Genomic DNA, 26,642 nt, shown 5'->3' with positions numbered 1-26,642 from the left:
CTAACACAGAGTCATTTTCAGCTCTGTTGGCGACACATATTCGTTCTCTTCACATTATTAAGAAGTGCTGAGCAATCTCTGCTAGATTAAGTGTGAAAGGAAGCCCGAGGCTGGTATACTAAGAGAGAGAAAGCATCATATACCCTTGCAGGGTGTCGACAGCTCTGTGTCTGTCTGTCCGACCAGCTTGAACATGGGTTCATGTCTGGTGTTAAAGCTATACTTTAACCTTGTGATCGCTAGTGTGAATACAGAGCGAGAGCTGTAGGTATTTCCAGTAACAGTCACTGGGCCCTATTCTGAAGAAAATTATTTAAAGCTTGAAACTACTTTAACTGCTCTTTCTTCAGCGAAGTTGTTATTTTGCAAGTTGTACACCATAACAGTTCTTTAATTTCTCTCTGAAAATGTGCCCTTGCATTTGTGCTAGCTGTACTGGACAATTTCCTTTTTAAAAGGTTTGTTTTACCGCCAAAGCTGTAGCAATTAGAATAACACATGACCTCTGCAGCAGAAGCAATAACATTTACAAAGGTTAAACATAGTTTCCTTTCAGATTATGGCTGCCTGCATTTTGGCCAGGGAGTTTAATTTGAAACACAAGTGCACCACTGTGCCTGGGTAGCAAGAGTCTTCTGTGAGTAACCTTGTCATAACATCATCTCAGTGGCCAATTCAAACAAGTCTCCTTGGCTCACTGACAAAGTGACAGGGCTGGAGAGCAGGGGATGGGGTGTGTTTAGTAGATTGATAGGGCTCGTGAGATGAGGATGGAGTGTGCTTTCACTGTGATAACAAACTGATTAGATCTCAAAGCAGCCGCATGTACCTGACATGAACTATATTCCTAATTGAGACAGTAATGTTACATATCCCTTTGGGAGTGACTCTTGTGTTTGTCAGTGGTTTCCACTTAGCTGTAGAGAAACAAAAATGCTGTGTGAGCATCAGCAGACAGTTAAAGAAACTAAAGGATAATGAAATGCCAGCTGAACGAAAAAAAAACCAAAAGCTGATATTTTGACGAATATGCCTAGTCAAGGAAATAGAAGCAAGGCGAGAGAAAGTTAGTATAGATACCTGAAAAAAAAAAAAAAAAAACAACAAAAAACCTGGCAGTAAAGGCTTTATTTCCAAGACAGCTGCTGACAAAGACAGAGTGCTGTGGAACTCCAGGTATCAACACCAGCAATCTCAAGGAGGAAAACGACTAGCAGCAACCACCAATCCATCACGCTTCATACGCCCTGCAGATCAGATCACACAAGAGGTCAGAGAAGGTCAATAAGACCACATTCAACCGAAGATTGATTGAAGCAGGGCTCATTAGAAGAGTTAGATGAGTTTTTTTTTTTCTCATCCAGAATAATGTTTTTTTTTCTTGCCAGGTTCAGATGCTGTCCTACTGTTTATGTCTGTGTAAAGCAATGCTCGCCTATGTTTTTCTTCAGATAAATAATAGGGTATAATTGATTTAACTGCTGTACTTTAAACCAAGATAGAATTGCATTAAGAAAGAGATGTCCTTTTATTAAGTCATACCTATATGCAGTTGATTCTTATAACACTGATTCTTATAAACAGAGTGTATAATATATAATTAGGGTTTCTAGTTTTCAGGTTTTAATTTTTATCTTGTGATGTCCCTTTAAACATATTTTGAACCAATTTGCTTTAATTAAACACTAATTACCAAAGGAAGTTGTTTCTTTTTACCCTCATGTCTTGATTGAGATCACAAACGTTGTGCATTGATCTCACCTGATTCTATTTGAACCTGCATTTCAATCTTGCTCTAATTGCCAAATTCAGCTTATTAATGTCCACTGCATTAGTTTCTAGTAGTGCGTCACTAATTTAAACAATATGGCATTCAGTTAAGGCTTAACAACTATTAATTAAGTTGTAAAAGGAGGGAGAGAGATGGAAAATAAAAACCAAAAAAAGAAGCCCTATATATAATAACGTATTTGCCTAGTACTGAAGGATTCAATCAAAATACATCACCAAATTAAGCTATGTATTAATTTTCTGTTCAACGGTTGACTAAGTTTGATTACAAAGGGAAGTATTTATTTACTTAAATCGTGATAGCCACTTTTATTAATTAACCACAACCCGTTTTCATCACTGATCCAGCTTCCTCTGTCACACAGCCTTATAAGCCATCGTGAGTGTAGATTGAACAATCCTGCAGTGCCGATGTTTCAGGCTGTTATCTGTTGCAATTCCAACCTGTCCTGTCAGACAAGCACTCAGCTGTACTTAATAGCTGTTCTCATAGCTTTTAATTCACTTGGGACTAGATAAGGCTGGTCTGATCCGTGGGACTGTGCTCAGAGAGGTCATCTAGAGGAGGGATATGGTAGGTCTGCATCAGAACTGAATATATTTCTAACACTTCAGTAACTCTTAATGCAAATGTTGTTTTTCTCTGCTCCTTAAGGTGTAACAATGACAGTGCAAGAGATGTGAGAATGGTATGCATAGGGTTATGGTCACTATACAGGTGCAGGGATGGAAATAAGACTGGATAGCAGTTTTGTCCATACCTGGTCTAACTGAGTTTAATAAGATACACTGGAGCTTGTTACCTATACACTGGGGTTTATCAAGCCCATATTAAAACCTGGATAGGGGGAAACTGCTGTGCAGTAGGAGTCTTATTTCCATCCTTTGGTGTAGGGTGGCAGTGCCGGAGATCTGACAGTGGTGTGTGTAGAGTAGTAGTCATTGTTCAGGTGAAGGCCAGGGTGCTAATGCTGGAGAGTTGAGTTTGGAGTGTCATTATTTAGATATGGTCATTATTTAGATATGGTTTTTTTAGGATGGTGCTGCAGGATTTTAACCTCACTTTAGGCAATGTCACAGACCTACCATTATCTGCTCTTCTTCATTCTGAGAAGCCACTCCACAAAGTGCCCCCTTGTGTCTTTTGGAAATGAAATGGAATTACTTCCTTGATGAATTCAGGTCAGCGGGCTGTGTCAGTACCTAGGTTCTGGGGAGGAGGGTTAGAAACAATGAGCTATATGTCTTAATGAGAGAGAAATGAAGGTCAGACAGTTCAGCAGTTGATCCTCTTCCCTTGAGTTGCTCTGCCTTGTACAAACTATCGCCCATCATTCATCAATGCTGAAGGCGGGCGGGCGGACTGTCAGGAACGCTTCAAGAAAGGAAAGAAAGCTCACGAGGAGAAAAGCGCAAAGGGATGTGAGAAGTTATTCTTGGGAACTAGCCGACTGCCTCTCTTGTGGAGGTGTTGATCAAAAAAATGAAGTGAAGTTGAAAACAACCATAAACAGAACTTCATAACCAAACAGGCATACGTGAGCTGCGTCGTGGATCACTGTCTAACTCTAGATCCTTGTAGGTGTTTGAATAGTTTTTTTTTTTATTCTGCCTGAGAAATGAATTTAAATAATATTTCACTTTTTGTTTCTAAATTGCTTTGTATACTTGATTAAAAAACTAATAAAAAGAATAAGTGGAATTACCTAAAAACCAATAAACAAATGTCTGTTTGATGGGATATTCTTAGTAATTTAATGAATGGATACTGTGTATATATGACTAATCAAATTACTTGTGTTGAGTAATTTCAACACACATAATTTAGTCAAGCGATTTCTAAATGATTTAAAGTAAATTAAGTGTAATTTTGTAAATGAAAAATCCAGGTTATGTATAGTTAGTAATTTATTTTATTTAGTGTAAACACCAAGATAATTAATCACCATATTGTAAGGGCTAAAGGTGATATATTGAAGAAAAGCTACACATGAAATGGAAAAAATAAGTACATCTATTTTGGATTACATTAATTTACACAACGGGAGACATTAACAAGTATTTCAGAACTGGCAAGGAATTGTTAGTTCTTTGAGTTCTGCTATACCTTTCTTGAGAAGCACTTGTCAAGGAGCTACTTATTGGTACTGTATTACACTGAATTAGTGCAGTGCGCTAATATGGACGATATTGGCACACTAATAGGGTAACGTATATAAGGTATTTTTCAAAATAAAGAAACTTTGTTCCAAAACTAGCTATGACAATCATTCAGAAGCTACTTCAAAATAGTTGTAATTTTAAAACATGCTTTTAGGTGGTCTTGCACTTGCTGGAGAGTGAAATTATACCCACCCCTTCGACTTTAACCAACCAGCTGCTTTCCCTATTGACTGACACGCTTTGCATTCAGTAACTTTCTTTAATTCTATATTTGTATAGTAGCCTTGTGTTCATGAATACAAATTTAAAACCCCATGTAAAAAGTTGTTGATGGTTGTTGATTTGTTTTGTTTTTTTTTCTCACTTGGAGCATAAAACCTAGCATCCTAATACCGGATTGTATGATTTTCTCTTTTTTTTTTTTTTTTTTTACAGGATTCTGTAGTAAAAATTCAAATTGAAAAACAAAAGCAATAAAAGCGGTAACGTTTCAAACCCAGGCACCCTGTATTCACAAACCTTTCTTCTTTTCCCTGTGATCTTTCAAGCTCTGTCAGGTATTGGAATGATCACACTTCAAACAAGGCAGCTTAGACACAGTACATCATTGACAGCTTGTTTCATCCCTTCGTTTGAAAGGGCTGTGTTTGATCGCACCCAGATCTCTTGAAAAGAGCCATATTGCAAACCCAACCCCCGTCCGAGCATGGCATGGTGCTGGGTGTCTGCCAGGGTATCCTTATTGATCTGCATGCAAACACATACACATGCCCATATGCAGGACTGTGGGAACATGCTACATTACATTTTACCATGGTTTTAAGCCATCTTTTAAACACTAAATCATTAAATGTCTTTGTATATTAAAGGGATAATGTCTCTGTTTTCCTAATGTTGCATTATCCTTAGTTATTTATGTCTTGATTTGCCATACTTACTAATAATCCAACAATCCTTTCTAAAAAGAGTTATCATGGCTGATTGCGGGGAAAATGAGCTGGGGAAGCATATTAATGTTGTACTCTACACTAGAACCCCTAGTAAAACATTGTGAAACCCATGCAACACTGAAATCTTTCCCCACTACCAGCCTTCAGGAGTCTTAACAAATATAATTGGAATAGTTGACTATTTTGATACAGCTAATGGTTTCCTCTCTCTGGTAGGTTTGATATCTCTAATCTTTTGAACATTCATACCGTTTCCTTCAATTGCCTTCCTCTGTAAATTCTTCCAAATTGAAGTTTTGTTGTGGATTAGCCAGGTTCTAAACCCGTGGTTCTAATCTGTGGTTATATTCTTGCTGTACCACGTCTGGTGGCGTAAACAGGATGATGGGAGATTGATGTTGGTTATTGAAATACTGCTGATAGTCAATTATGAAGACATATTGTAAATCAAACATCCTGATAGATATATAGCTCAATACAGTGCACTGTGAGAAAAATAACATTGTGAACAAATTAGCTGAAGGAGATTTCAAAGTCAGTACCCTGATAGATATCCTGCTGCTAGCATGCATTTCACTCATATTCTGATGGGTGTATTTTACCTGGTCCTGGAATATTAAAATGTCCTGTACCTGTCTTGACTTGAACCAAGTAACTGGGCATACAGTGTATTTCTGCAAACTGAAAAGCGCTTCACTTAGCTGAACTGTAGCATTTCAGAGTTTTAAAAAAAAAAAATATATATATATATATATATATATATATATATATATATATATATATATATATATATATATATAATATATTTATTTTTTTTTTTTGTCCCACAGGATGCAAAGTTTGTGGAGGGTCGGCGGAAGCAGCTGCAGAGCTATCTGCGAAGTGTGATGAACAAGGTGGTCCAGACCCTGCCCGAGTTCACAGCCAGCCCCACCAAGGAGAACCTGCTTCAGCTCCTGCCCTTCTGCATGTGAGTCTCTGTGCAACACCTCCATCACGCTGACGCACAATCCTCCAGCATACCAAATGCAGGACAATAACAACTAGATGCTGAACACTGGGGACCAATCTGCAGTGGGTTACGTGATTGAGTCAAGGTTACAAATCAGTTTTGGGAATTTGTAAAGAGTTGTTGTAATTACCATCCTTTTCTATATGCCCCATTTCAATTATATAATTTGTTTACTTGTCTTTCCAGTGTGCTAGAAAACAGTTGAAAGAGAACTGAGTTGACATCAGTAAATTGTAATTGGATGATGTAGTGATGTTTCTTTGTGAAACTGTATAATTTAAAAATGCTGAAGTGCTAAAAAGACAAAAGACTCTGACATTGACTTAATAGACTGATTTTTAATTATTGCTGGATTATTTTGTAAAGCACTGATTTAATACATACAAGTTTGATTGTTATCAGACAGTATTGTGATTTATACAGTAATTGTGCTGAAGGAGCGCAAATGCTGCTGAAGTTTATGAAAGATTGGACTGTGTTCAGCAAGTGCTCACTTAACCCCTTAAGGTACACAAGGCACTGTACAAACGGTTTCTTCTTAAAATATATTTGCATACATGCCAGCATTCCCTATATGGTTGGGACAGTCCCCATTTCCTAGCAAATGTCCCGCATCCCGATGCATAGAAAGTAAGTCCCAATATTTAACCATAGAAAACAAATCATTTATTCTGCACAGTAGAGTTAGTGAAAACCCCACGCTGTGCTCTTCATGCGGCTGACACATCTGCTGCTCACGTTCTTATACAAAGGGAAGAAGGCTTCATTATGTCTATTTTTACTGTCATGATGGTCGTGTTGTGTTGAGTTGGGGGGGGGATAAGTCTATTATATGATGATGGGTGTTTTTTGCGTATGACTCCTCCCATACGTATGAATACAAGCGTCCCGCTGAACAGTTTCCTAACGTTGGCAAGTATGCATTTGAGTGACTCAAGTATCACAAGGAAAACTGACAATCCGGATGACCAGGTCCAGTCTGTCAGTAAATTGGAAAGCCTGTTTCATGCACCTCATTGCAAAAATAAGTAAGTTTGTGTGAGGAGTGCTTTAGAAACACAGCGTCCTAACTGAAGTCAAAATAACGAACAGCAGTCCTGGTCTTGTGCTTGACTCGGCTTCTCGGTGTTAGAACGGGAATATTGCTGGAGACAGGCTGGGCTGTATAGGACTGCTGTTTTGATTAATCTGCTAAATTGAGCATCACTTTAAGTATTGTCAGGTTAACCTGTGGGTCATTTAACAGTCTTGAAGACACTGCAAATCCAGTATCCACTCTGACATTCATCTCAAAGTATTATTTTCTTTTATTCAATCATACACCGACTGAACCTGTTTTTCATTGTACTGTATGCGAATGGATGTATATACCAATGCCAGTCTTCCAAAACCTTATTTATCAGTAAATGACTCTTTCTTATATATACACACAATCAATCAAACAACAACACATAAGCGAATGAGTTACTTTATAGCTGTACATATTACTATACAACAAAGGTATAGCACCCTAGTGTCATGAATATATCTGTTTTTATATGCTCTGTTGACATTGAGGTGAGTTGAATATTTGTATTGCAGATGCAGTGTTGGTGTACTGTCTGTATTAGTTCCTAAAACAAAACAACTTCTAAAATAGCTGAGACATTCCACTATTGCTATTGCCCTGTATAGAGAGAACGGTGATATGAAATGGCCTGTGTTATTCGTATGCTGATAACATAGCTGTAAAGCTCAGCAGGGGTCTGGCAGCTTGTTTCCTCAATCTAGGAGTGGTGTTGGCAGGATATTGACTGTGTCTAGTGAGGCTGTGAGAGTGCAGGTCCTTTTCCTGGGGGGGGGGGGGGTGTTTAGGGATCGGTCTCCTCACTGAGCCCCCGTTAACCCCGATCAAAGACAGCGACTCTGCAATGCATCCCAGCTCAGACCGAGACGATGCTTCAAACGTGAAATAGAAATAGTGCAACAGGTTTATGATAAAAATGCAGCATTTTGTTCTTTTTGTGGGTTTGTGTATTCCAGTGACAACCAATAAACTACACTTTGTATTTAGACAGGCTTTATATAATCATCATTATTCTTTTTTAAATTTTAGTATATTATATACTTTTTTTAAATATCACATCACATTTATTGTCTAAACTTTTGGACATATAATTTCAGCTACCACATAGTGAAAGAAAATGACCTTGAAATTAGTTAACTGGGGTTTGTTTTTGTGTTGGTTTAACACTGGATTAAATGATGCTGACTAAAGGCTTGCCACAGGGGGTATATGTAATATCACTCATTGGCTCAGAGACAAGGTTGAATTGAGATGTAAAGGGGAAAGAAAACATGGACCTCTGGTCTTTATTGTTGACTTGAGGTCAGCACCTCTCCCCTTTTCCCCATCTGCTCAGTGACCCCAGCTCTAGTTAGCAATGACTGGCTTGGACTGCTACCCCCTCCCCAGGCAGCTCCTCTGTCCTGTCTGGCTCTGGTACTACGCCAAGGCCCTATGGTATCTGGTAGTGAGAACGCAGCTCGCTGCCATGCATGGAATTCAGATTGGTAATATGTAGAATCTATGGAGCTGGCAAGCCACCTGACTGAGCAGGCTGAGGTGAGAGAGGGAAGGATCGTTTTTATCAAATTAATATGCTTTTCAACTAGCACTGCACACTGTGCCACCTGGTGGTCATAGTGCATGCTAATAATAATAATAATAATAATAATAATAATAATAATACAGCTTTTAAAAACTCCTGGTATTAATATTCATGGGGAATGTTTTTTTTTTTTTTTTTTTTTAAGGTGAAGTTCAAATAACTGCTGGAAACACAGGCAGAAAAATAATGAAAGATTGAATATGTCTGAATCAGTGAGAGGCTATGCATCTTCTGCATACTGGTTGCTCATTAAGAATTTGGTATTCTGCTCGGTGCTCTACAGAAGCAATAAGACCTGACACAGAGGGCATTGCTAGGGCGAATGGACCGTTTGGGTAATGGGGCCCAAGACAATGTCGAGGCGGAGTGATATTGTTTGCTTTGTTTTTGTGATGCGTTTGCAAACATTAAGGGCATATACTGGGGATTATTTCCTTCTAGCTCAGCAAGTCAGAGTGCAGGGAATATTTCCACTGAAGTATAAATGCAGTATTTAGTATTTAAAGAAAATATCCAGCCCTATGCTAATCAGGCACACAGCAAACAAAGCACGGAAATGACCATTTGTAAACAGAACGAGCTCTGTTCCTTTGTAAAATAAAAGCTATTGTGTGCAAAATCATTTCTAGTCCCTCTATTTGATTTTGTTAGGTAGGGTTTACATAAGTGTTTAAGAGAAACACATTACTGTACCTTTGCTGTATCCAAAGGAGCAGATGCATGAGCATGGACTGGAGATATCACAGCTGAAGGCAGTGGTAAAATAGTTTAAATCACTTACTCTGGTGTTGTGCTAGTAATCTGTACTGACAGCCTCTCCAAGAAAAAGCAAATGTTTGCACACAAACTAATGACTTGTGTAAAAGCAAACACAGTGAGGGAATCTTGTGTTCCCTTGAATATATGTTGAGACAGATGGATGCCACTAAATTGAAAATCAAAGGCTCATGTATGCATGCTTTTGTTTTCATTTTCACTCCCAGAGTACTAGGGGGAAAAAAAAAAAAAAAACTATTGCAAATTGATTGAAATTGAAAAGCATTTATCACTGGGGATCTCAGACAGCAAATTCAATAATTCCGAATGTGATTTTTTCTGCTGATGCAGCCTTCCAAAACCGCCTTGCAAATCTAATGTAGATTTTATTGGGTCTAGGTTCAGCAATACAGAACTAAATTCAATTGAACCTCGAGAGCCAGTATAGTAAATACAGAGAACTTAGTAACATTCAGTTTAATATTTAGCATTTGAAAGCTGGCCTAATTCAAAACAGAAGCTTCTGCATTAAGGGATCAATGACTTCCAAGAATGAAACATGAGTGTGAAGGGTCAGTGTTATTGTACAGGTCATCAGTGTATTTGGTTAGTTGTACCCATTCGGTACTCCAGAGGTTTCTGTTAGAACGCTCACAGCTTGTTTTACAGGTCTTCGGGACCCTGGCAAAGGGGTGTAAGAGTTCTGAAATGATTTCCTTTGAGGGCTCCCCCATGTCCTTCATTCTTTGCGCTTGTACAGGAAGGGGCAATAGAGGTATTGTTGAGATCATATATCCATTAAAAAATATGGTTTTAGTTGTGTAACCATGCATGTGGAAAGGGTCGTTGTGCGATAGGTTTCAGCAGTGAAGCCCCCCACTTAAACACCATAGTGCCACTCCTGGTTTTCTCCAAGCAGGATTTGATCTCTGTTGCAAGAGCGACACTGACTTCCTTATTTCACTGTTAAACATATTTGGAAGACTGAGTTTGCTAAGTGAGATTTATCAAGGTGATCTTTCTCCAGGATTTCATATTTCTGTTTCCCTAATAGGAGCACACTGTCATCTTCTCTACAGACTCAGTTTTTAAATTGGGCACACTTGGCCAGCCTTGGGGGACGTTCAGTGGAGAGCTGAGATGTAGGTTGGGGACACATCAGGTGACCGAATACTTTTGTCCTGAAGCTACAAACCTTAAACGACATGACAGGCCTAACTTGTTTGTTAAAAACTGATAGCTGCAATATGAAAGCTCACTGTGTGTTAAAGTTAAGGTTTTGTTGGCAGCTGTTAAAAACCAGGGTCACAGCACTCACTGGGCTGTTGCCATGGCAATGGACAGGCTGTCATTGGCACTATTTCAGTTCCTGAAGTCAGTAACAGGGGGGGCATCTCAATGCAATTATCATAGCAGTATAGTATAACACTGAGCAAGCTTTCAAAACTGACCTCAAGGGTCCATTGTTTTTTTATATAGGGTGCATAGACAGAGCAAAATACATTTTATCATTTATTTCTTGGGATCCTTTCATATAGGGGTTGGACTAAACAATTCTAATGCTGTGTGTCTACCACACACTTATGTAAAAGGACTTCTGTGAGGAGGTGTCCCTAACCACCTCATAATTAATTTGAAGTTATGCTCTTCAAACCGGATAGATAAATACATGTTTAATATGAATAAAGACATAAAGAAATACATTTATAAATAAATGAATCTGCTTCCCAGCGACCTAGGCAATCCCATCGAGAGTTTCCTGAATCAAATCAAAATGAAACGCTTGGGTAAAGAGAAATAAATAATGCAATCTCTTTCTGTCTCTTCCATAATAACTCTGTGTTCAGCCTGAATTGAAAATCAGCACTGGTTCGACTGAATGAAACTGAAAAATGGCTCCTGTGATGTTTGTAGAAGGTGGGTTTGATATGTCACCAGCAGGCTCCGCATATACTCTGCTTGCCCTGCAATGCCCAGGAGGATCGCTCTTCATTTATGCCAGGTGGTGCAGTGGGCTAGTTCTCTAGCATGTGTGCTGTCTCCCTTGGAGGACTGTGTTCAAATCCTGCTAATTCCTTCTTTAGGAGTCTGTGTGGTCCAGTGGTTAAAGAAACAGACTTATAAACAGGAGGTTCCCTGGTTCAAATCCCAGCTCTGCTACTGACTCACTGTGTGACCCTGAGCAAGTCACTTAATCGCCTTGTGCTTCGTCTTTCAAGTGACATTGTTTTAAGTGACTCTGCATAGTTCACACACCCTAGTCTTGTATCTTGTAAAGCGCTTTGTGATGGTGGTCCACTGTGAAAGGAGCTATATAAAAAATAGATTATAATTATTATTATTATTAAATCATCGCTGCTGCCAGTGTGCCCGTGTCTTTTCTCTTGTGGTATGCTAAAATATAGGATCTTTTATTAACTCGCACCCCGAGCTCAGACCACAAGTCCACGCTACTTCTCAGTCCTCCAACTCCAACCACTAAGCCACACTTCCTCTGTCCCTGAGCTCTAACTACTAGAACACGCTACTTCCCAGTCCCTCAGCTCTAACCACTAGAACACGCTACTTCCCAGTCCCTCAGCTCTAACCACTAGGCCACTATACCGCCAAGCCCCTTGGTTTTAATATTAGCTACCAAGTCAACAGTGCTGTCTCTAAGGACTGGGGATAATAACAAAAACAAAGCCTCTCTCTTTTTCATAAAACTATGACAAATATTGAACGCTCTGAAGTGTAATTACATTGGCGATTAATTTACATCTCCCCTCTCCTGTTCCCCTGCCTGCTAAATAATGGATTGTTTTTTTCCTTTGTAGCAAGGCTTTGCTAGCTATTAGAACTGCCCCAGTTGGGTCTTATAACAAAACTAAATAATGATTCCTGCACTCTGGCCTGGAATTTAGGGAAAGAATAAAGGTTGGCGCTTCACTTAAATCACCCTGCTTTAGTATTTGACCCCTTGCACTCTGCAAAGTCCCATGGTACGTAATAATACCTATAGATTATAGACCTTCAGACCTATGGCCTTTAAACGTTCCTGTTTCACAGTGATGTGCATGACCTAATGTAAGCTTTGTTTTTCTTTTGCTGTTTTTATATGCTACATAATTTGATGGTGCGTCTATGTCCCCCTCATGCAATGGTATGAGTAGTATTTATATTATTTAGGCTGTGTATTTGCAATCTAGTCCACATTCAAATTAAATCCCTAGTGGAACAGTGCATGATTCAATGGGGGGGGGGGTGTAAATGTTATCTATTTACTACCAGTGCAAAATGACTAGGCGTAGTAGCCAGCAGGGGTGATCCAAGACTACGTTAATTCCTAAAAATAAAAAACATTATTATTAAACAAGATAATTAATACATGCAACTTACATACGTATTGGAGAAATTAAATACAATTCTAACTCATATTGGGACAGATTGGACATTCCCAGACTGTTGCACTAGTAAACTAATCAGGGTCATATTCACTATCAGTGTGGCTATTTTAAGGTGTGCCAATATTAGCAGTGGTGAAGAAAAGTGTACTGCTGCAGAAAGGCAAGCGGGAGTATCGCTTACAGGAGGTGCTTCAGATTGTGTGTGAGAGAGGATCATGCCCACACTCCTGCAAAACAAATTAGCAACTTATTTCTTAAGTGCTAAAACTCATTTAAAATAAGTGCCTTTTTAATAGGGCTTATATTAGATAAAGGACATTTTTTTAATGAGCTTCAGCAGCTTATAATTATACTGTATTATTTGTCACACAAGCCTTCTCTCGATCTAAAATTGAGATGCTTCTAACTTTTTTTTTCACACAAGTCTTTGTTACTGGTAATTACATACAGTAACTAAATTTTGGATCCTAAGACTTCCTGATTTTTTTTAAATTTGTGTCCAATAATTCACTATGTGATAGTTTAGCAGATATAAAAAGCTGAGGTCATTAATTCAGATGCTGCTCTGAAGCTAATGCTGTGCTGACGAGAGTTATCACTCGATGGTGGTGGAACTGCCCTGGGTTTTTTTGGTTTGTTTGAGTGTGGGGAATAGGCTTGGCTGAGTTGAAAGGTAATATTGTCACATGATTAGATTAGAATGAGATCAGCTGCTCAGACAAGCTCAAAGCTAAGCATTTCGAGAACAATTATACATTGAGTGACTCAAGCAACAGGATTCAGAACCACTCGGAAGGATTGCAACTAGCATTTTAACAAACAATTAAAATTACGTTTGAAGTGACTGATTCCTTAATACACTGTGGCTAACTGAAATTAATGAAAAATACCCCTCCATAGTGGCATCCAAGCCAAATGAATTGCACAGGAGAGAAAGATCTGGTCACCTGTAAAATGTATTGAGTATAATCTGGATAGGCACATGTTGCGCAGTGAAGAAGTAATGGCTTGGGTTTTAACTGCTTTAACTGTAATGGCCTCTCCTATTAGTCTGACAGCTGCTGCCCTACTTAAGTAGTTGTCCACTTAGGTATCCAAATCAAAGGAATATTTCTGTGTCCTGGAGTAAAAACAAGATTGAGTCCTTTTTTTTTCTTTTAAGAGCAGCCTTATCCTGGAATGACCTCCTCTCGCACTGAAGAAACATTCAGTTTTAAACCCTGGCGGGTATTTCAATAGACGGTCCATCTCTTATAAAAATATAATTTGTCTGTTAGTAATGTACAAATGTGCCCTTTCGCTTTCGAGACATTTTATAAATGAGATGATTCATCTTTTATTTCTGAAAAATTAAGAAAAAATCTCTCGCTCTCGCTGTTTCTCGCTCTCTCTCTCGGGCCTTGTCTCTTAGGACACCCTATATCCTGGACTGTTTCTGCTATGGGCCCCCTCACTATCTTGTTCTTCCAGGAAGCTTCCTTCTCTCCTCTGGGTTAAAGATAATGCACTGTTGGGTCAGCGCCAAGCTAATGTGACTCTGTGGATGCAGTCCAGTCTTTTAAATAATTTATCCATGCAATATTAAACAATTAGATGGGAAGCATCCCATGGGTTATTGTTTATTTAAGGCCTCGAGCAGAGCTGAGGTGTAGCCAGCGATCACTTTCGATTTAGTTTGATTACTGTTGCTTAACCTTTAAGAAAGAAAAGGTGATTAACATGGACAACCTGAAGCTTGCATACTGAAGATAAGGTGTATCTCTGTATTGGTGTACAAACAGGTGTATACTATTTGTGCTGGGCTGAGATCATATTTTTTAGTGTTCTGCAATGCAGCTGCCAATCTATAAACCAAAAGGGATTGTGTGCTGCTGCTGCCTTCCAGGAACCCTTTGGAAATGAGATGCAGATCTCGATGAGTTCTCCCTGTGGGAGCTGCCTGTTCACTGCACCTGATGATTTGTTCAGCCTGCTGGCAGGATCAGAGCTTTGCCTTCTGGGTTGTGGATGAGCTTTCAAGCTTCAAGCACATCAAAGAAGGAAGTGGAAACATCAGGGGTGAGATGCATCCATCCCAAAATGGTAGAAAAATACAAAGTAATAGAAGTGCCTTGGCTGCCTGTTGAGAGCGTTTAATTGCACTGCGCTGTGAGCGATCCACAACATCCAGCTGTACACTACGAGAACGCATGCTACAGCCCTTTCTGTGCAGTGTGAACTTTTTATGATTGTCTTTATTGAGTTTGAAATTAATAATTTAGGCTGTGAAACCAATACTGATCACCAAAAGAAATAAAAGTAAGATGCCTTAGCTAAAGAAAGCCATACTGTATAGTAAAGCAATAAGGGAAAAGGGAAAGCTATAAAAATGTCAGAATCAGTGTGGTGTGCTTTAACTCTATAACGCAGAATATTGCAATTGCACAATGACCTTGAAGTATATCTCAATGTTTTTGTTAAAAGGAAGTTCAGTCTGAGTGGGTGACCTGGTAGAAGTGCAGCCGCGTGGTGCGCAGGGTGAGTCACACAGCGCTGGTTTGCGTCCTGGCTGCACGAGGTAGGCCGGTCTTCGCTGGGGACTCTGAAGGGAGCGTCGCATTGGCTCAGGCACTCCCGTGTGTTAGGGAGGTAAAACCATCGGGGGCTGTTTCTCCTTATCATTCTACAGCAAACCCTACTGGCCAGACGGCCAGTAAGCAGAGAGCTGACACCTGCAGGGCTGGCCTTTTGTCCTCCATCCGCTCTCGAGTTCCTGGGTGAAAAAGGAAGCTGGCTTGGTCGTGAATGTTCGGGTAATTGCTGCGGTGTGGAGAAATACCTTTCTTTATACAAAACTTGTTCTCATTGAACTGCTTCCCCTTAAATCTGCTCTAATCCTTAAACCACCTTCACTAACAGAGCCTCAGCTTGACTAGCACTTATTGCTAACCCCAAACTGGGTGACGTTACTCTAAATAGCCTAATGAAACATACTAATACCCTGTTCACACTACTGATCAACATAAATGCCAGTCCCATCATTAAAAGTTACATTTCCCAACACGTGATGAGTGCAGTTTATTTATCTATCATGAAGACATTTGCATTTGCTTACATGCAGGCAGAGTGACAACCTTTATAGAAGTTTTGGTTGAAACTTTACGGAGAGGGACAGGACAAGATCTCCGAGACCTGACATGGGAGAAAAGAATAATATATGTAAAAAGTTTGTCAATCCTGTCATGTGAAAGTTTTTTTTCTTTTCTTTTTGTGCCTGATATAAATGAAAGGTACTTGTTAATAATTAAGAGTGATTCAAGTTTCTGAAGTCACAAGGCAGCACAGCTGCCCCCTCTCGTTCGTATGGGTGGGAGGTGTAAAGCAGATAGAGCTGAAGACGGGAGGCTGTGTTACGGAGGCGCATGTTTCATTAAATTTGTTTTTTGCCAGTAGGTTGCTGACACTGATGAGGGGTGTAGGGGGGGGGTTTAAAAGCTTCACAGTCCTTCAAGATCAGGCTGCTGCCTTCATCAGCAGAATAGCTTGCTGTATTGAGATGTTTAGGTACAGTAGACTCACAGGTTTTGAATATCAAACAGCCTTATGTGTTCACTAATGCCAGGATCTATGGGGTGCCTGTTAATAAGAAGATAATACAACAGGAAAAAAAATGAAATCACAAAGACCGCATTAACACCCATGATCCAAAGTGTTCACAATCTAACTGTATTCCTGTTAACTTGAACTACATGAAAGTTCCCTTGATTGGTACGATTAACCGATTCCATACTGCCAGGGTCCACAGAGGAGCAAGTCACACAGTGCCTTTAGAATGGAGAGATGGCAGATCTAGAGAGCAAGTAAGATTTGCTGAGAAAGAGCAAAGGAAAATAACAAGAAAACAGCCTAAAACAAAAACACTCGATTTGTAAATACTACAAAACAGCAAGGGCTTTGACAAAAAGCACTTCAAATGCAATTTCCACATGTCTTGGTCATTAAATCAATTAGACCTTGCGAACAAGCTTGTAACATCAATATACAATAGGCTAGGTGATTTTTTTGATTTTTTTTTTTTTTTTTTAGAAAGTGCAGGGGATGAGGCGAGACTGTTGGGCACATTGAGTCTTGCCAGCACAGCATTAGCCTCAGGTCAGCGTCTGAATGACCCCAGCTTTTTTTTTTATCTGATAGAATATCGGCCAGCAAATTATTGGGCACATTTACTATTCTCTGCGTGAATAATGGGCTTTTGTGGCAGTGGGTGAATGCATGAGCTGTTCAGCTCTGAAGAACTAGGTTTGAAACTGAATTAAGTGAAATGAATAGATGGCCTCAATTTTGTATTCCGTGGACAGCAGTCCATCTCACAGTGCCACAGTGGTTAGTGTCCATCAGTTTTACTGTTATAGGCAGCAAAATCTAAATTGAAAAAGGGATTGTGTTTGTATGAGGATAACTATTTCCAGGGAACCCCCATTCAGTCAACATTTAGAGCCTTCTATGCAATTGCATGTCATTTTAAGTTATAAAAGCACAGAAGTGATGTTTGATGCATCAAAGTTTAAACCCTTGCAAGCTATACTTATGGTACCTAATTACAATCACAGCCTGTCAGTCTTCAAACTATTTCCATACAGAAAGAGTTCTTTCCACCTCTAACTTGTCATCTTGTTTATTTAGGGACACCCCACCTTTGACGGACAGTGGCAACAAGCCCAGCCGATCACGTGTGGCCTCCAGATTCCCTAAACTGTCTCGCAGTCAACAAAAAGAGACTCGCAACCTGGAACCACAGAGTGGAGACCTCTGACCTCCGAACCCCACCAGGTGACCTCCAGAATCCCTGAAACCGCTCGACAGCCAACCAGCTTCAACCACTGGGGAGTCCGCATTCCTTTCCACTTACAGATCTGCACTGCACCACATGGGCTTCAGAGTAAAGCTGGGGATAAGCTTTTTGGCAATGGCGTAGTTGACTGATGTCAAACTATGCCATTTTTTAGTTTTTTGTAAATCAAATATTGATTCACACGAGTAATATTACATGCAGATATAGAAATATTAGTCTGCTGGACCAAAGCTTTTCTTTTAAGTATTAGTCAGATTCTTTTGGTATTTATAGTTGTGAATGATAGATATTGATTCACACAAAGATTGGCATGGATTTTGCCTAAATTGTGCAGAATGTGCCACTTCAGTTGACTCATGAATTAATTTAACAAAGCCAGAAAACGGATTTAGGGAGTAATATTTAAGGCTGACATTTATTTAGTCCATTAACCTGGTACTTGGACAGGAACAAAACAACAACATGAAAATGTGGCTGTAAGATGCAGGTTCTTGTGTCCGTCCCATGTGACAGGGGCAAATATCACATCAGTCACAATCATCCAGTAGTTTTGGAGAAATGATTCTAGAAATACAGGCATACAGAGTCTCTTAAAGCAGCTAGCCTTGAGTATTTACAAATAGAAATGCAGATAATATTTAAGGACTGGTGAGAGTTTGCTCAGGATGGATTGACTCCAAGACTTGGCTCCAAAGGTAAAATGGGAGTTGACTTACAACTATTGCCACTGTCAAAAGAGATCCAGCCCTGAATGCTGCTCCCAAGTTGTGCTTCCATGGCACTTTTTTATTTCAACCAGTTTTAAACCAGAAATTGCCTTGTTCTTCGAAAGAGGTATTCCACATTAACGGGCCACTGTACTGCATGTTTCAGTGCAGTGGTTTAAATACCCTGATCTCTATCTGGGACTGGTTACTGATCAAATACGTTTTCATACCACCTTGGCATATACTCCTTTCTGTGAGTATACATTTGACACAGGCTACAGTAAAAAGAATGGTCGGTGAATTTCTTTTAGCAGAAGTATTAAGTTAACTGTGCCTGATTTCTGTTCTTCATGAACAGTCGTGCACATTGCTTGACAAGAGATACTCTGCTAACTTGACAATGAACGTGGCCGAGACCAGCACTAAATGGACATTAGTTCACTTCACAGTTCTGCAGATGAAAGTGGAAACCCACACAGAAAGGAAAGCACTTGAAACAGCTGAGGAAATTATGTTCCTGCCAATGTGGGTGAATTTATCATGCCTGTGTGAGTTGGAGAGCTGTCTGTCAGAGTGCCAAGAGAACCCAAGTTCTCTACCCTTTAATAGTTGTTTAGCAAATCTACTGCTGAAACTACACACTTAATTATATTGCACAGTAATTAAAACTCTTGAGTATTCAGCTACTGCAGTCAGTTCAATAATCACTGCAGTACACAGAAAAGGATAACGCTCTAGGAATCTATGACAGGTGCACATGTGTATTCTAGAATCTAAAAGAGTAACATATTAAAAGATTTGGTCACTAACTATATTTTATCTATTGGAAAACCCAGCCTAATTTCAGTGACTTTTTAATAAACGAGAGGCGCATTGTGTATGTATGCTATGGGAAGACCAGACAACGCTTGCCCTGGGGTCTGCTGTTTGATACCCCTGTTCTACAAGACAAGTGTATTTACAGGGTGTAAATCAGAGGTGATGCTTTGTCACTGTACAGCAGAACTGGGTTTGAAAAACACAGTGCTACGGTATGTAAAACTAAATTGTTTTGCCTGGTAATTATCGTATTTATCTCAATATCAGGTACTAAACAATGTTTAAAACTTTAATGTACCATGTAAGAACTGCAAAAGTGGATTAGAAAAGTGGATTATTTTGAGTTTATTGTTTAGCTTCAGAAAATGATTTTCAGGAATAAAGGAAACAATCCCTTGGCTCTGTTTGACAGTACTCTGTACTGGATGTATTATATGATGTAAATCCCAAATGTTCTTGTAAAAACCATTGTTTGAGCCTGGAGCCTGGGGGTGATGGACCTGTAGAAATGCCACAGTGATGTTTCAGTGGTAGCAGACCGCACCTTTCCTTCTGACTGCCTTAACGTTTTTATGGTTCCATAGGATTTTTTTTTTTTTTTTTTGCATTACTTATGGATTTGTTTTGGAAATGCAATGTAACAATACACACAATGACCAGTGCCATGGTGTGTAGTACAGTATGTGCACAAAGGGAAATTTGGAATGTTCAAAAGTCACTTCGTTCTGTGGCTATGTCAGGGGAAAGTGGGTGCTTGCAATTGGGTAATGTGACCCATCGGCTGCTAGCTACTGTGGAAACAAAGGTGGGCAAATTGAGCACCTGTAAAAATGCTGATGACGGCGCCCCCTTATGACTCACACTGCCACCGCACTCCCCTCTACTGCTGCCAGGCAGATTGTATTTCTCGACAGCATGCACATAGTGGAACAAGTTCTATATCTGCAATGTCAAGCTTAGTGTTAGTCAGACTAAAGAATACGTCTAAAATACAAAGCATGCAATACTTTTATGTTATTACAATTAACTGTGGTATTTAATTTCAACAGATACGAATTTGGAAAAGGTCTTTTTATTTTGTAGTTCATTTCTCATTCGTTTTTCTCATTTCAGACTTAATCTTCTATTTATAACCTACTAGTGGCCATGTTTAAAGGTAGTTTTAAGTTAACCCGGTAAGAACAATTATATAAACTGCTACAAGTAACACAACAAGGATTGTATTCCCCAGATAGTATTTGCAAAAAAATTTAATGTAAACATTGATAGCGAAATTCATGGGGATTCACTCTGCTTATCTAAATTAAGAAGCAAGTGCACATCATGTAAAACCTGTATTTAAATGTTTAAAAGCAATATTTTTAATGATTAGTGGTCAGAGCTTAGATCTTTAGCTTCAACAAGTCTCAAGTCAAAATTGTAGCTGGAAAATGTTTGCTAAAACCTGTCGCTTGAAAAATTGCTAGAACAAATTGCCAGAAATGTTTTTCAGTTTCGCCAGCTAGAAACACACTTGCAATAAGAACCGCATCTATCCAATGGTTAGTTGGAATCAGAAAGCTAATAAGAGGCAGGAAAATTGTCATCGGAAGATGAGTAAAACCCTGTCCCACAGTTTTTGGTAAGACTGTTGTAGAATACCACTAATCAAGCGATTCACTAGCCCCTCATAAAATCGAAAAACTTGTTGAAGCTGTCACTGTACTTCTTTTGTACACAAGAAACTATGAAGGCTGAACAAAATGATGTTTTTTATTATTTTGTTACAAGCGTATGCATGTTTTTGCTTTGTATTTAAACATGAACAATTATTTCAAGATTAAAATATAAACACACCAAGTGGTCTCTGTAATTAATATTGGTAGTAATGTTGCTAATTTGCATGGTCGTGCATTTGTTTATATCTATGGTCTCAGTCTAGCTCTCACAGTCTGAATGGCAGAGGGGATCAGATTTGGATTGACATGTGTGGGACAGAAAGTGCTACCCAAGCGATCTCACCTCTGTCTGAAATTAGTTTCTTACAGTATTGTGCGGCCACCATACCATACTGGAAACTAAACAGTAATTAAAAGCCAGCTTGAATCTGACCTTGCTGAGTGATTGGGGATCCCTGCGGTATCCGTGGATCACTCCAAGCTCCACTGCACTAATGAAGCAGATGGGGACGTATCACCTGTTGCCTGTAGATCAGTTATTCAGAGCTTAATTCAGACTGGATAATTCGCTAAAGAGGTTGTGTTTTGCTTGGCTGTTGTGTTTGGAATCTGTCTTGGATGAGATACAACAAAAAAAAAAAAAAAGATGCGTGCTTTAGGTTAGTTAACCTGTAGCGTGGCGAGAGCTTGCACTTTAATATGAGTGGATCTCTCTTTAACAGCACCTCAGTCATTCCAACAAGACACTGTCACTTTTCTAACCATGTTGTCACTAATAGCTGGGTTACAGGTTCTGTCATTTTTATCTAAAGTGGTTACATACTTGCCCAAGTAACATACCATGTGTATGTAATGGCAATCAGAATTTAAGGGGGAAGGAAGCTTGTGTCCCTACAGCTACACTGGACTGTCAATGAGGTATCCTTCCTTTTTGATAAAGCTCAATATGGCTAATATATGGAAGGATGTTGTAAACAGACACTAAAGCATCATAGCAGTGGATGGAAGTCCCGGACTTGCCATTGATATGTCTTGGCTTTCCTCTTTCAGGATGCCTGTTTGTTGCTCTAAATTTCCCCAGCCTGCCTTACCATGACACCTCCTTTCGTGGTTCTCTTTTGTGAGCTGAAGAATGATGACAGGCTCAGCTCTTCATTCTGTTTCCCGCCTCTCTTATTCTCCTGTGTGCTGTAGCTCCGTTTTGTTAACAGGAAATTTACAAATAAGTTACATTCGTCCAGAGTGAAGTGCCCGGACTGCTGTGGGAGTTGTGCTACTCTGCTTTCATTTGTCAAGGTCTTTTATATTAAATACCTGCCTGAAGTAAGATGGAGAATTAAGCAATTTGGTTTTGCCCGGGAGGCTCCATTAACCTGCTTTTACACAGCTGCTTCTGTCAAGATATTTACTTTGTGTATCTGTCAAGCTTTCTCTCGCTCTCTGGTATAGAAATGTGTTTCTCTCCATAGTGCTGTATGTCAATATTTATTTTTTGTCAAGTTTTTGACATACGCAAGGATGTTTTATACTTCTGTTATGTTCCCATAGTCATTTACCATGTTTTTGTTCCTGAAACATGTGCCACAATAATTTCAGTTTTCCAGACTACACATTTACCATACCGTGTACCATGTTTTTACAATGTTTACCTATGCTTATTTTTTTTTTTATTTATAATACTTTCCTCTTCTTTGCCATGCTTTATCTGTTTCTGTTTAACTGATGCAAATGGTTGATTTATGGGAAAAAAAATATATTTAACCATAAAACAAAAATCACCATAAAATTGTATCCATAGTTACAGACTTAGTGTGTTTTTTTTGTTTTTTTTTTAATTTCCTGCTTCAATTTTAATAGAGGAGTTTAAACCATTTATGAATATAACTCACCAGAACCAACTGATCTATTTTTGAGCTCACTGTTGAAAATGCATCCAAAAAATGTATTTGCAATTATGCCAATTATTGAACTTGCTTCTGAAAATGTGCATTGTTTCCGCTTATCAGTATTGCATATTGCATACGTTTTACTCTGCTGTTATTCTGAAACCAGAAGAAATGGAACTTGCAGATATTCATAACCAGGTAAGAGCAGATAAATTAACAAGCCTTTATATTTGTGCCTGTATTTTTTTCCTGGCTTAAATAGTTGCACTTATGATATGGAGTAAAAAGCATTGAGAATCTAGCCAAGAATGTTTCATGGAGGGAAGACCCTTGCAGTTAAAATTACCTTTAGAGAATTGGCATGCTACTGGGCAGAGGCGGGGCACACGGCAGGATTTCGACGCTTTATTCTTCATGGGTTATCTGTTGCACTCGCACTTCCTGGGTCATTTCACCTCAGCAGTGGGTCAACGCATGTTACTGGCCGAAAGCATGCCCATCAGTATGGGGAAGCAGCTGACTGGTTATCGACGGAAAAGTGAAGAGGTGGGGACAGTTTTGCTCTCCAGGTGAAATGCCCCAGGAAGTACAAGCCAGTCTAAAAGCATGGCTTGCAAGCAGAGTTGTTTTTAACAGAGTGTAATGCCAGATACTGAAAATACATACTTGCTGTAAGATGTGTTTCTTTCAAAACTGCACATTTGAGACCAATGTAATAAATTGATGTGCATAGCAGAGATGTTTTTTGGAAGTACTATGTTAGCTACAATTAGTTCACCCTCGACCTTGCTTCTAACAGTTCATTCTCTTTCTGTTTCTATGATTGAAACAACTTCTTGTTTAAATGAAGCTGTCAGTCCCAGACAAAGGAAGATGCATACTGTTAAGTAAAAAAATAATTTCATTAGATATCCAATTTGCTTGCGGCCCTTATTTTACATTAAAACCCTTCTTTATTGCTGATCAGAATGCATGTGCTTTATGAACGTTTTTGTTATTACAGATGAGAGACAAGACAGAAACTGTGCTTTAATGACACACACTCAAACACACGGGCACACCACTTCCAGAAATCATGACAGCGACTGACAAATCAAAAATAGGCAGACAAACAAACGTCTTCTGTACAAAAAAACAATCTAACTGTGTCTCAAATTGATTCTATCTTGCTTTGAAAATCATCCAAACATTAACATGATGCTGAGCAGAAGTTTGGTATAAAGGTACTGTGTTTTTTTTTGTTTGTTTGTTTTTTTTAAATCCTCTTCTGGCTGAAGACAGTGTTATCATAATTATTACAGGATACATTTCTGTATTATTGATTCCCTACAACACTAACCAAGCCACTTCCTAGAATAATTCAGGCTTGATCCAGCTTAACTTCTGATATCCAATAAGGTCACAACCCAAAGAGGTATGGTTGCAAGGCTACATTATGGGAACTTTTACAAACTGGATTGCAGAATAGTTATTCCAGCTGAGTTTTGAACATCTTGTGACCCTTTGTTTTAGGATAATGCAGAAACATAAAACAGGCTTTTATTTCACCAATAGTGCTTCAGCTGTGCAAGAACATAATGCAGTCTGAACCCAATCGGTACTAATCTGCAGATTCAAATGGTTCCCAACAGGTGTTATTTGTATTCAGTGATAGTTTTCAACAAAATGTTTTTCCTTTAGTGGCTCTGTTGCTATTTAACGAGAAGTCTATGCAAATATACTGCCATGAAATCAGGGTTATTTGTAAAGTTGTAGTGGTGATTGAGGGGCAGTTTGTGTATCTCAAGAAGCTACATTGAAGCAAATACATTTAAGTTTGATTTAGAAGCCCTGCCAGGTCTCTAAACAGACACAAGTTAAAACCTTAAGGTGAAAACTACAATTAGTAACATTCGTTGAAACACCAATCGAATTAATAATTCCTGAACTTGAAAAAATAAAACAAAAAACATTGATACAGAAATATAGACGGGTGTGAGCGAAGCTGGATCCTGAATGCCAACACATTCTAAACATTGGCCTGCTTTATTAGTTGAAATGTAAATTAAAATCAAATACCTAGTGTTACCTCCTTGCCTGTTTTGATGGCTGGAATGCAGCACAGAATTCACCAAGGGGAAACGTGTGGGAAAACAACACAGTTTGATGGATCTACATTCCTTTTTATTAAAAAAAAGAGAAGGAATCCCTGCTGATGGACAGGTGGATTGTTACAGACTGAAGTTACATTGAAATCATTGTACCAAAAGGAAAAAAAAGAGAACTATTATGCTCTGTTAATGAGGATCTCAATAAAGAGACCTGGCAAATCTTAACAGGCGTCTTGTTAATGTATTGACTGTTCATTTGAGTGCAGCCGTACCCAGATTAGATGGGCCAGGTCTCGAGGGGATTGCTTACAGCAGAGGATCCTGTATTGTAAAATGCTTCTGAATGCTAGATGACTTTGCTGTTTAGTTGTGTGCTGCAGTGTCAGTGTGGGAGTTGGGGCTCCTGTTTGAAGTTTTTCTTTCATCTGTTTTGATGTACAAGAATGTCTCATATCTTGATTTGCTGGGGGGTTTTTTGTTTGTTGTATTTTTTGGCATATTAAACACAGTTGGATTCTTATTTTTATAAGTTTATAAACACAAACCAAAAAAAAAGAAAAGTTCTCTTTCAAGGTGCAGTCCCTTTTCAAACCCTTTATACACCCATATTATATACCTTTGTGCAGCTGACACATGTTATTTCAAAATACATTTTGGAGCAAACTTATAAAGAGCCCCCCATATTTTACTAAATACAGCTAGAACTTCAGAAATGCTGTGCCTTCTTGCTTTGCTAAAACAAATATTTTAGTATGTCTAAAGATGTATTGGTTACACATTGTAGTGCAATATTTTGATAGTAGGAGTTTGGTTTAGTAACAGTAAAACCCAGGAGAACATTCCACTATCTTACAACATCTCTGACGGGGGAGTGTCAACACAGCTCGGGAGGGTGGCAGGGGCCCCTGCTGCTGAGTGTTGATATTGAAATGGCAATCAGGACAGCCGGTAAAGCCCGCTTTGAGGCTGCTCATTATCACCCTCTTATTGGACTGACCACAGGGACGTCTGCAGTATCCCAGGCACCCCCCCATCTCTGGTGATAATTAGACTTTCGCCACAGGGGAATTGCTGCACATTACAGCTCTGATTCTTCTTTATTAAACTTGTTGCACCTACTTGTCCTGATGGTCCTCCTCTTTACCCTCAGTGGGGCATTCCAGAATATGCCGTCCCCTGCAGGTTGTTTTTTAATAAATAATTTAGGTATCATACCGTGAGGATCTTACACTTTTTATAATTATACAAATTTCAATGTGTTGTTTAGTTATTGGACTGAATAGTTTTAAGTACCACAGGATAACATTAATGACTGTTTTAAACCCAGGGATAAACTTTCATCAGAATCAGACTCTTTGCCTCAAGCCTGCACTGGAGAGGAGTCATACTTTCTCTAAAGGTGTGAAGGAGCAGTCCAGCCCTACGCATTGATTTGCTTTTAATTTGATTCCTAAATGGTCTTGTTTATGAAGTTTGTCATTTCACCTTTCAAAAGTACATTTAACAGAGGACTTTGGTTTTAACTGCTAGAGATTCTTTGTGTTTTCCTGTGCTCTGCCCATTGAGGAGACAGACCCTTCTTCAGTACTGTCTGGCTGTGAGCAAGTAATGAATTAATCATTGCTACACTTGCCACTGGCGGATCTGTCCTGAACTCGACTTGACTGGAGGAGCAGCATTCATCATTAGGTAAAAGCTGTACCAGTTCATTAAATAGATTTTGTTCTTCCTATCAATCCCTGACTTTCACACGTGCTTTACCTGCCCTGCTTCAGCACGTACATAAACGCTGCAGTCTTTTGAACTATCTATCCCTTGTGGGGTTTTTTTTTTAAACATATTTAGAAACAACCATTATATTTGTAGTCAAGTCTCTCGGGGTATGTAGAAACCATTATGCTAATGTAGAAAAGCATTTTTCACTAATTCAAAGTAGCATTAA

General features: G+C 39.1%; 1 protein-coding gene across 1 annotated transcript in view; it reads left to right on the top strand.

Moving 5' to 3' along the window:
- snx29 (sorting nexin 29) overlaps positions 1-23,677 on the top strand; it is a 111,076-nt gene extending 87,399 nt beyond the window's left edge. Inside the window, exons 20-21 of the mRNA XM_041229152.1 lie at positions 5,735-5,874; positions 17,372-23,677. Of these exons, the coding sequence (XP_041085086.1) occupies positions 5,735-5,874; positions 17,372-17,501 (270 nt within the window). The 3' untranslated portion in view covers positions 17,502-23,677. The remainder of the gene's footprint in view (positions 1-5,734; positions 5,875-17,371) is intronic.
- Positions 23,678-26,642: the final 2,965 nt, after the last annotated feature.

Source organism: Polyodon spathula, chromosome 26 (assembly GCF_017654505.1).
Source record: "Polyodon spathula isolate WHYD16114869_AA chromosome 26, ASM1765450v1, whole genome shotgun sequence".
Taxonomy (NCBI): domain Eukaryota; kingdom Metazoa; phylum Chordata; class Actinopteri; order Acipenseriformes; family Polyodontidae; genus Polyodon; species Polyodon spathula.
The sequence above is the reverse complement of the archived record's forward strand: the minus strand, read 5'-3'. Positions and strand labels throughout refer to the sequence as shown.